Source organism: Diabrotica virgifera, chromosome 10 (assembly GCF_917563875.1).
Source record: "Diabrotica virgifera virgifera chromosome 10, PGI_DIABVI_V3a".
NCBI lineage: Eukaryota > Metazoa > Arthropoda > Insecta > Coleoptera > Chrysomelidae > Diabrotica > Diabrotica virgifera.
Genome location: NC_065452.1, coordinates 110,915,704 through 110,928,242, shown reverse-complemented (window position 1 = coordinate 110,928,242; position 12,539 = coordinate 110,915,704). Strand labels below are relative to the sequence as shown.

Sequence of the window (12,539 nt, the reverse complement as noted above, 5' to 3'; positions counted from 1 at the left end):
TTAAATAAGTAACTGTTTAATAATTTGAATTTTAGATAATAAGAAAATATTTAAGTTTTTTTTGTTTAACGTTTTTATTTTATTTTTATTAACAATAAAGTAAGTTTGTTGTTATGTTTTACTTATTACGTTATTTTTTAAACCTCCACTATCTTGACTAAACGGAAAAATGTGGAATTTACATAAGAAATACATATTGTACCGTATATTATTAATATATAGTATCCATATTAGTATGTCGAAAAATTTTAGTGGCACGCCAAATTTTTTTGTTCTCATATTGGCACTCGACTTAAAAAGGTTGGCCACCCCTGTTCTAGATCATAATCATTCTTTCAATGAAGAGTTTCAAATTCTGTATATTCAAAATAAAGGCCTTAAGCTTTTTTTTAGAATCTATGGAAATTAATAAATTGAAAAATACGGATATAATTCTGAATGACCAACTCGAGACAAACAGCTCCCCACTCCTCAACCTCTTCAGTTAAAGACTTAAAAAGGCAAACACATTGTAAACTATATCACTTGAGAAAAGCACTCTGCCGAAACAGCTGTAGTCACTTAGTTGTAATAAATTTTGTGGAAGTATAGAAAACTAACGTTTTCAGTGTTTTATTGTTAGGTTCTATTTTTAATTTAATCGATTATGGAAAATTGAAAAAATATATATAAAGTGTACTATTTAAAGAATCTTAAAAAAAGATCTTAAAACCACGAACATCATGCATTGGCGAAGGAAAGTATCCGACTGGGCAGAATGAAAGAACATTGTTAAGCAGGCCAAGATTCACAAAAGGCTGTAGCACCATTAGAAGACGAAGAAGACTATTTAAAAAATAAAGATATTCACATTATTTTTAGAAATGGCGCACCCGGTGTCTAATCTTGGGGCTCAGTGGAGATCTATCGACTGTTATTAAAACACCAAAAGCACTTTTATAATTTATTGATAGAGACTGACACTAGGGTACCTCAAAACCCCCTGGAGAACGTAGCTGTACCGATATGTGACTCGTATGCGAATTAACGTAAAGTTATGTTCATAACGGAGAGCAATGGATTGTATCCTCGCTCCGACCCTTGCTCCCTGGTATTTATATTCGTTATATTCGTGAATTCTGCATTTAAAACAATGTATTTATTTTAAATGCGAGAATTCACGAATATAAATACCAGGAGCAAGGGTCGGAGCGAGGATACAATCCATTGCTCTCCGTAGTGAGCACACCCTTTTAGACTCTTATCTCTCGCTGAGATATCATAGTTTTATAGAAGCTAAATTTGGATCATCGTTGACACGAGACACCCGTTTTTCGTGCATCTAACAAAGAGTTTTACTTTCATCAGCGATTTTGTATCATTTCCAAATTATATTGTTTACGATTGGTAAATCATTATCGAAAATTAGTAGTCCACATGTGTAAATATAATAACAAATTATTTCATGTGATCTACGGGGTGATAAAATTATACTGTTTAATATTGGATAAGAATTCTGAATATTTGATATTGAACATCCGATATATTCCTAATTTACTGATACAGTTACAGTTAACTTGATTTATTCAAAAAAACTCTCACTGATTTTTTTAAATCTCTCTTTAAATCTTAAATGAAAGAAGGCAAAATGAAAGAACATTGTTAAGCAGGCCAAGATTTACAAAGGGCGCCTTTAGAAGAAGAAGACCGTTTAAAAAATATATATCTTTACATTATTTTGTAGAAATGGCGTACCCGGTATATTCCTAATTTACTGATACAGTTAAAGTTCTTCTTCTTCTTCTTTTTATGTAGACATGACTCTGTCTGTTTTTCAATGTGCCTCCAGTAAGTTCTCGTTCCATCTTTTTCATGGTCTTCCCACTGATCGTCTTCCTATTGGGGAACCGTCTCTCGCCGTCCTTACTACTCTATTTGTTCTCATTCGGCTTATGTGGTCATTCCATTCTACTCTTCTGTTTTTCGCCCGGTTATTAATGTTGTCCACCTTGCATCTCCGTCGTATATCTGCACTTCTAGCTCTATCCAACAGTGTCTTACCATCGATTTTTCGCAGTGTTTTCATCTCTGATATTTCTAGCATTCTTTTTGTCCTTTCTGTATCAGGTCGTGTTTCTGCCGCGTATGTCATTATTGGTCTGATGACTGTTTTGCAAATTCTGCCTTTCGCTTCTTTTCCGAATTTACAGTTAACTTGATTTATTCAAAAAAACTCTCGCTGATTTTTTCTAAATCTCTCAGAAATCTAAATATTAGCCAGTTTCGTTAATTTTTGTACACACTGTATGAAGAAATTTTTTTATACACATTAAATATAATAATGATAACATGATAATAACAGATGACATAATAACATGATATGATATCGCGAAATACAACAAAGAAAATATCTTTTAGGATGTAAAAACAATCTTATCATAAAAGTTTCGATGAAATCAAGTTAGGATTAAACTGGTTTAACGGATGTATACAGGATTAAGATAAAGTATGGAAACAAGTAAATATTTTAAAATGAAAAACACGATAGGTATTCATGAAACTTTGCATGGAAGCCATATTTTTGTTAGAGGAAAGTCGCCAATTATGGAATACCATTTTGTTTTGGAGATATAAAAAATACCTTTATAGAAATAAAAACAGTTTGTTATGACAAATCAGTCATACATTCTTATGTAGTAATTAAAAGCCTTCTATTAAATATCTTAATTAACAAAAAAAATTGAACTAAACAACAAAATGCCAAATGAGTAACCAAATATGGAATAGGTACCCATATATGGAATATAGGCATAAACCAACATATCAATAACAAAAAGACATGAAAGTAAAAAGTAGCTTAATTCACTTGCAGACATCACAGATCCATGTATGAAACTCTGGACCAGCACAATCATAATGCACTTAATCGCCTATTCCATAATTAGGCACCAACGACTGTCCATATTATTTGGAATCGTACATTAGTTCAAACTACACTGCGGTGCAAAAAAATCGATCCACTAAAAATTTGGTCATTTTTGATGTATCGAATTTTCTAAACTTGTTGTCCGATTTAAGTGATTTTTTACCACGTTATAGCCTTATTTATTGACAATATCTCTGTAATAATATTGTTGCTAGACACTCAAACTATCATTGTATACCGGGTGTACGAATCAAACTGTTTTTTTCTCAAAGTTCGCATCACTCTGTGGACTATTCTGGCATTTATAAAATACTGAAATTAAAACCCAACTATAGCCTCAGGTTTTCTTAACATTTTGTCTTTCGATTCATTCGCTTATGTTGGATAATAAAAAAGTTAGGTACTTTAACAACTAACCATGTTCGTCATCAGTACAGGGTATTTCTAAAATATTTGCGCAAAACTTTAAGGGGTTATTGTACATGAGAAAATAATGACAATTTGCTTTATAATCATATGTCCGCAAACGCTTCGTTTCCGAGATACGGGATGTTCAATTTTTTTTTTTACAAACTGATGATTTACTTATTGCTTTAAAACCAGTTGAGATGTGCAACTCAAATTTGGTGGGTTTTAAGACGTAGTTATTGCACATTTTTTGACATGCAATTAAGAATTTAATATTCACCAGTGGCGCGCAAACGGGTATTATGGCCGATAATATTACCCGTACGCACGCCAATGGTGAATATAAAATTCTTAATTGTATATCAAAAAATGTGCAATAACTACGTTTTAAAACCCACCGAATTTGATCTGCGTATCTCAACTGGTTTTAAAGCAACAAAGAAATCGTCAGTTTGTAAAAAAAATTGGAACATTCCGTATCTCGGAAACGAAGCGTGTGCGGACATACGATTGTAAAGCAAATTGTCATTATTTTCTCATGTAAAATTACCCCTTAAAGATTGTCGCACTTATTTAGAAACACCCTGTACTGATGACGAACATGACCAGTTGTTAAAGTACCTAACTTTTTTATTATTCAACATAAGCGAATGAATCGAAAGACAAAATGTTAAGAAAACCTGAGGCCATAGTTGGGTTTTAATTTCAGTATTTTATAAATGCTAGAATAGCCAACAAAAAATCGATCCACTTAAAATTTGGTCATTTTTGATGTTTTGAATTTCCTAAAGCTGTTGTCCGATTTAAGTGATTTTTTACCACGTTATAGCTTTATCCATTGACAATATCGATGTAATAATATTGTTGCTAGACAATTAAACTGTCATTGTCTACCGGGTGTACGAATCAAACTGTGTTTTTTTCTCAAAGTTTGCATCACCCTGTGGACTATTCTAGCATTTATAAAATATGACTTGACAATGGCAAGTGAGATCTTGCCGAAACGTCGTCAAAATAATGGTTTTTCTCAAAACCAAAATTATTCAACGCGGAGTCAAACCCGGAAAACAACAGAAAGCACATATAGCTCCCGCGGAAACTTCAAGTGTAACATATATATATATATATATATATATATATATATATATATATATATATATATATATATAAAGTGTGTGTGTCTTAGTTAATGATTTGTAAATTACCCTGCCGGAACCTTTTTAATCAACCATGCACAACCATATAGCGGCTATTTTGTTTCATATTTCAATGAGTTCTGGATCACAAGCTTCATTGAATACCAGTTACGAAATAAATACATTGTTTATTATTACGTAAACTGTAACTCCAACATTGTTAATTTGATAGGATTGTGTATAAGTAAATAATGTACCGGTAGATAATTTTATATAATTACGGAACAATATTATGTATCATTTATATCTAATTTTTAATAATGCAGTTAGTTTGTGTTGTGGCCACATTAAAATAAAAAATTGGACAGAAATTTTTTTTTCTGAACTATGAAAGGTGACTTCACCTATGAAAGGTGACTATCGTCATTCAATTTTAACTATTAAGGATCGAAACAGAAGAATAAAACTGCGTTCAAACCAATATATTAATAATTAATCAGCTCCACCAAGACATTATTCTCCTCACAGATCTTCGCCTGACCCAAATATTTCCTTATATAATCTTGTTCAGTTCAGAGTTTATTTCAATTCCATCTTTTCAATGGAAGTCCTGTACTTCTATCTTTCAGCCTAGCTTTTTCTAGTAGACAAGGCGAAAACGGCGGGTTCTTTGAAGAAAATATTCCCATGAGATTTTTTTGCATCATCACATTCGTGAGACATTCCAGAATAAGATTCAAGAAGTCGCCCACGCGAAAAGTGGTCCAAATTTTTTTTAACAATTTTTTTTAATCAAATTGCGAAAATAAATATTTTTTACCGGAACAATTTTTTTTTGTCGGTCTTGACGGTCCAGTTAGCTGGGGCGCAGTCGATCGACAAGTTTAGTGGATTTACGATTTGCGGTCGCTGGTTCGAGCCTCAGCTAGGTCATGAAATTTATAAAAGGCCAACGCCGTAGTATAAAACTCGATAGAGTCTACGGCTTGGTCTGGATAAACTGGCGTCGGATCGGCCTATGGAGGAGCGGTACGGCAAGAGATAAGGGCTTGCGGCTTGGTGATACTCCATAGATCCCTACCGAAGGGCGTTGACGCCTAAGAACGGTGTATATATACAATTTTTTTTAGGTTTCTTTGACCATTCTGGATAAAAAAGATCTCTTATAATTTTTCTCTAAAGTTAATCGTTTTCGAGGTAAAAGCATTTTAAAATTGAAAAAAAAAACGAAAAATGGCGATTTTCAAGGCTTAATAACTCGGTTAAAAGTTATTACTATGAAAGTCAGAAAGTAACTAAATCAAAGTTTAAAGCTCCCCTACAAGATCCTGAAGAAATTTTTGTCATTATTTGATTACTAAGCTGTTATTTTTAAGTAAAAATAATGAGCGCCATGCACGTATTAGGCGGCCGTCCATGATGAGTGCGAAAGAGATGCCATTCAGGCAGTCCAATGGCGCATCTCACTCGCACTCACATTTACAGCCGCGTCAATACGATCTTACCACTAATTATTAATAATTAAAAATAACAGCCTAGTAATAAATTAATGACACCAATTTCTTCAGGATCATGAAGAAATTTGATTTAGTCACTTTCTTACTTTCATAATAATCATTTTTAACCGAGTTATTAAGTTTTAAAAATGCCCATTTTCGCGTTTTTCAAATTTTAAATTGCTTATAACTCCAACACGATCAACTTTAGAGAAAAATTATAAGAGAGCTTTTCTGTCCGGAATGGTCCGAAAAATTAAAAAAAAAAACTTCACCGGGCCGAAAATATTGATTTTTGAAATTAAATTTGGTTAAAAAAATTGTTAAAAAAAATTAAAGCACTCATGGGAGTGCCGACAGAAGTGAAAACTTCTTATACCTAGTATATAATACCTATAAGTGCTATACCTATACTATACAGGGTGTTTCATTAATAATTGTCCATATAGTAACTGGAGAAACCTTAGCACAAAATACGAAGATTTAACCTAAAACACTTAAATAAAATGTGGTTCCTTACTGAGTTACAGGGTGTTTTATCTAAAAATTTAAATACTATTTTTGCCCAGCATTTTAAAACTTTTCGACGTATTTTTTTCATACTTGGCAGAAAGTGCGACTACTATACACCCTACTAAATTATGATAAACAAACGTTTCTAGCTACTACCAGAGGCGTACGGCAGGGGATAGTAAATGGTTGACCCTTCTCAAATTCTACGCCACTGGAGGAATTACTATTTTAGTGCCATTTTTAGATTTTCCAATACTTTCTACGTAAATAATGTACTCCTCATTGGTAACGATAAAGTCATTAGTTTTCGAGATATTTGAAGTTAAATATGAAACGGCACACTTATTCTGATTAATTCATGGTATGATTCATATATGATTAATGTTTAAAAATTATTTGTACCCAGTACTTTAAAACTATTTGGTGTATCCTTATCATACTTGGCAGAAAGTGTATGTACTGTACACCCTACTAAATTAAGATAAATAAACGTTTCTAGCTACTACCAGAGGCGTACGACAGGGGATAGTGAATGGTTGACCCTTCTCAAATTCTACGCCACTAGAGAAATTACTATTTTAGTGCCATTTTTAGATTCCCCAATACTTTCTATGAAAATAATATACTCTTCATTTCGTTACGAATGAAGAGTATATTATTTTCATAGAAAGTATTGGGGAATCTAAAAATGGCACTAAAATAGTAATTTCTCTAGTGGCGTAGAATTTGAGAAGGGTCAACCATTCACTATCCCCTGTCGTACGCATCTGGTAGTAGCTAGAAACATTTGTTTATCATAATGTAGTAGGGTGTATAGTAGTCGCACTTTCTGCCAAGTATGAAAAGGATACGTCAAACAATTTTAAAATGCTGAGCAAAAATAGTTTTTAAATTTTTAGATAAAACACCCTGTAACTCAGTAAGGAACCACATTTTATTTAAGTGTTTTAAGTTAAATCTTCGTATTTTGTGCTAAGGTTTCTCCAGTTACTATATGGACAATTATTAATGAAACACCCTGTATACGCGTTGCGTACGTTCTATGCTATTTATGTATACATACACATAATATAAATATATACGTACGAAATTTAGTTTCGGCAAAGTGAGGATGCGTACGTTGCGATTTCGTTGCGTACGTTCTATGCTATTTATGTATACATACACATAATATATATACGTACGAAATTTAGTTTCGGCAAAGTGAGGACGGCAGTGAAGCTTGGGTCCTGAAAGAAACATCCAAAAACAAACTCGACACATTCGAAAGGAAAGTACTGAGGAGAATAGTAGGACCTGTGAGGGAAAAAGGAATCTTCCATAAGTCGATACAACAACGAACTTTATCAACTTTATAAGGAAGCACCCCTGTCAGACTTCATTAGAATACAAAGATTGCAATGGGCTGGACATGTGATAAGAATGGGAGAGGATAGGCTACCAAAAAGAGCACTGAATGCTAGAATGCAGGGAAAGAGACCGGTTGGAAAGCCAAGAAAGCGCTGGAAAGACACAGTAAACAGCGACGCACAAGCCCTTTTAGGAGTGTATGGAGAAGAGCAGCCACAGACAAGCAAGGGTGGAGGCAAAAAATAAAGGAAGTCAAGGCTCAATTTGGGCTGTAGTGCCGTAGTAGAAGAAGAAAGTGAGGACGGTCGCAAACTCAAGAATTTTTCCTATCTAAAAAGTGCACAACGTCCCTAAAGAAGTTTTCACTTTAAAAATGTATTTCGTCAAGCAATGACGGTCGCTAATTTAATACTTTTTGCCCATCTAAAAAGTGCACAACGTTCCTAAAGAAATTTTCACTTCAAAAATGTATTTCGTGGAAGCAAAAACGGTAGCTAATTCAATACTTCTTCCCCATCCAAAAGTGCACAACGTCCCTTCCAACAAAGGAAGTTTTCATTTCAAAAATTTATTTCGCCGAAGCGATGACGCTCGCTAATTCAACACTTTTTCCCCATCTAAAAAGTGTATAACGTCCCTAAAAAAGTTTTCGCTTAAAAAATTTATTTCGTCGAAGCAATGACGGTCGATAATTTAATACTTTTTCTCCATCTAAAAAGGGCACAACGTCCCTAAAGAAATTTTCACTTCAAAATATTTCGTGGAAGCAATGGCGGTCGTTAATTTAATACTTTTTCCCCATCTAAAAAGTGAACAACGTCCCTAAAGAACTTTTCACTTCAAAAATGTATTTAGCCGAAGTGATGACGGCCGCTAATTCAATATTTTTCCCCATCTAAAACGTCCCTAAAGAAGTTTTTACTTCAAAAATTTATTTCGTCGAAGCAATGACGGTCGCTAATTCAATACTTTTTCCCCATTTAAAAAGAGCACATTTCTACAGAAGTTTTCACTTCAAAAATTTATTTCGCAGAAGCAATGGCGGTCGCTAATTGAACACTTTTTCCCCATCTAAAAAGTGCACAACGTCCCTAAAGAAATTTTCACTTCAATAATATTAGTGTTATTATACGTACATTATAATAATATACGTACAAAATTTATTTCGTTGAAGCGATGACGGTCGCGAAATAAATCCTTTTTCCCCATCCAAAAATAATTTTTACATTTATATATTTTAATTTTCAATACTTTTATACAATTTATGCATACATACACTTAATATAAACTTACGTGCATAGAAATCGGCCCACTTAAAAATTTGGAAATTTTTCATGTCTCATATTTCCTAAACCTGTTTATTATTAAGCCGATTTAAGTGATTTTTTGAACATGTTACAGCCTGATTCTCTAACTATACCACTGTAATAATATTGTTGCTAAACAGGTAAATTTTGATTGTATACCGGGTGTACAAATCAAACTGTGTTTTTTTCTCAAAGTTCGCATCACCCTGTGGAATATTATAGCATTTATAAAATACTGAAATTAAAACCCAACTATAGCCTCAGGTTTTCTTAATATTTTAAAGGGTAATTCTGCATGGAAAAATAATGACAGTTGGCTTTATAAAAGTATGTCCGCAAATGTTTCGTTTGCGAGATATAAGATGTTGAATTTTTCTTACAAACTGACAATTTATTTTCCAGTTGAGATTTGCAAATTAAATTGGTAGGTTTTAAGACATAGTTATTGCGTATTTTTTGACATAAAATTAAGAATTTTATTTTCATCATTAGCGTGCATACGGGTAATATGATCGGTCATATTACCCGTATGCGCGCTAATGGTGAATATTAAATTCTTAATTGTATGTCAAAAAATGTGCAATAACTAGGTCTTAAAACCCACCAAATTTCATTGGCATAACTCAACTGGTTTTAAAGCAATAAAATAAATCGTCAGTTTGTAAGAAAAAATTCAACATCCCGTATCTCGGAAATGAAACATTTGCGGACATACGTTTATAAAGCCAACTGTCATTATTTTTCATGCAGAATTCCCCTTAAAGTTTGTCGCACTTATTTAGAAACACTGCGTATTGATGAAGAACATGTCTAGTTGTTAAAGTACCTAACTTTTTTATTATCTAACATAAACGAATGAATCAAAAAACAGAATGTTAAGAAAACCCGAGGCTATAGTTAGGTTTTAATTTCAGGATTTTATAAATCCTAGAATATTCCACAGGGTGATGTGAACTTTGAGAAAAAAAACCCAGTTTGATTGGTACACCCGGTATACAATGAAAATTTACATCTTTATCAACAATATTATTACAGTGGTATTGCTAAAGAATCAGGCTATAACGTGTTTAAAAAATCACTTAAATCGGCCAACAGGTTTAGGAAATATGAGACAACAAAAAATACCAAATTTTTAAGTGGGCCTATTTCTATGCACGTAAGTTTAGATACGTACAAAATTTATTTCGCCGAAGAGATGACGGTCGCGAAATAAATCCTTTTCCCCCATTCTAAAATAGGTTTTAAATTTATTTTAAATTTAAATACTTCTATACAATTTATATATTATACATACACATAATATACCTATACAGGGTGGTCCTTAAGTAATTGTACAAATAGAAACAGTAGATTCTACACTCTCAAGATATTACGATTTAACCCAACTTACTTAAATAAAATGTTGATATTAAGAAAGATACAGCGTGGTAAAGTTGAAATTTAAAATTTAATTTTTCGCCATAACTTTCATGTTTATGAAGATTTATTTACAAAAATTTATAAGTAAGAGTTTTTGAGTATGAGGAATTATAATTTGATGCATAATTTTGATGTATCTCATAGAGGACGCCACATATGCCACATATTTGACATAAATTTGCGCTTAACTTTTTTGCTCTTCGAGTTAACACTATTTTTCTGATAAAATATTAAAGATACGATATTTCAATAAAAAAAATTGTATACTTGTTAATAGCTTCAAAACTGAACAGTTTTCTAGATAATCGCATTTTACAAATCAGCTGCATAACTCTGTTTAACGCAATTATTCCAGGCAACGAAGGAAATATAGAAAAAAAATCAATACTTATAAATTTTGGTATGGAATACCAACTAAAGTTGATAGTTTCCAAAACATTAAAGAAAAAATAGTATACGCTATTATTTTTTTACATACATCATTTATTTACATTATTAATATTTTTTAATTTTTATTAATATTTTTTTTAATAACGATTTCCGAAGTAGAATTTAAACGTCAATACAAATTTCCAACTTAAATTGTGGCTTATTTTACAAGTAAAATAATAAATTGCATAAGATGCCACAAAGAAATCAGAACAATATTCATTTACCTGCCAATATTTAACCCTAAAATTATCAAAATTATTTTGTCCACTAATATTTTTTTATTTTTTCAGTACAAAGCATATCAAGATGTTATCAATGATGTGATATTAAATGCTAGAGAACACTTCATCGAAGATGGGGTCGATGAAGCAGTATTACAAGAACTCAAACAACTATGGGAAACAAAACTAGCAGCTACAAAGGCAGTGGACGAAAATAGAGATGCCGATAAAGTAATAAGTAAGTTGTCAACATTGCATTAACGAAATTTACGTATTTTTTTATGTCCCGGTAATCTTAAATAATTGGGACCGAACCCATTTCGGATTACCGAATTTTTAGGGTTAAACAGATTTTCTTAAAACACTCTTTTAATAAAAAATAACATAAATAATATGCCGATCATTAAGTACAGTAGTTTTGTTTTGAATGCAATAAAAGCCTATGATAATAAGAAGGAAGTAATGAACCCTTTAATGAAAGAATACATTCATCTGAAACGTATGATCAAACACCGTTTTTCAAGACAAAAAGTTGGAATCAATAGCGGAAATTAAAGTGACTAATCAGTTACGAAGATAAATTACTACCGCTATTAGAAAAACTCAAGAAAATAAATATAAAAGACATCATTTACTGGGTAGCAGAGGCTTGGGAATCTGTGAATGAGACAGTTAATAATAAACTCCTGTGAAAAAATTTGGTCAAGCCTTACTTACGAAGAGATACCAGATCTAGAGCTGAAGAAACCTATTTGTTAAGGGACCTTGTGCAAAATATTCCTGGCTACCAAGAAGCGAATAACAATGGTGTAGAAAAATGGGTGCGAGCTGATGATGATGTCCACAAGATATATGATGAACAGCAAATCATTGAAATGGTTACAGAAGAACCTTCAAAACCCTCTGATGAGAGTGATGGGGAAGAAGATGTCAACAGCGAACAGTGGGTAAAGTGGGAAATACACCATTCAATTCAGTTGAACAATGTGGATGATTCAACCAAAATGAATCATGTATTTTGCAATTCAATAAAAGCGTTCAACACAATTTAACTGGGAATTAATCTATCAGCCGACAACAATATCGAAGAAGAGGTAAAAGACCAAATAATTAAAGCCAGTAGAACGGCCGGATAACGGCCTGTGGATCTGATCATTATTTGGTTGCGGCTAAGACTCTGATTCCATTTAACCGGCATGTTAAAAACATCAACATTCCAAAAGATGAGGATATAAATCTGAAGAGATATAAAGTCGGAAGCCTACAAGAATATAGCACTAAAATCTTATACCAAAACAGATTAAACGAGAAACTACTCGAGGAATACCTAACTGCTGAATCCAACCAATTAT

General features: G+C 32.5%; 1 protein-coding gene across 2 annotated transcripts in view; it reads left to right on the top strand.

Annotated features, from left to right (window-relative positions):
- Positions 1 to 12,539, top strand: part of LOC114336105 (transcription initiation factor IIA subunit 1-like) — a 221,421-nt gene that overhangs the window by 140,032 nt on the left and 68,850 nt on the right. For both annotated transcript variants that reach the window (XM_050663371.1, XM_050663370.1), the window contains exon 2: positions 11,257 to 11,425. In XM_050663371.1, the coding sequence (XP_050519328.1) occupies positions 11,257 to 11,425 (169 nt within the window). The remainder of the gene's footprint in view (positions 1 to 11,256; positions 11,426 to 12,539) is intronic.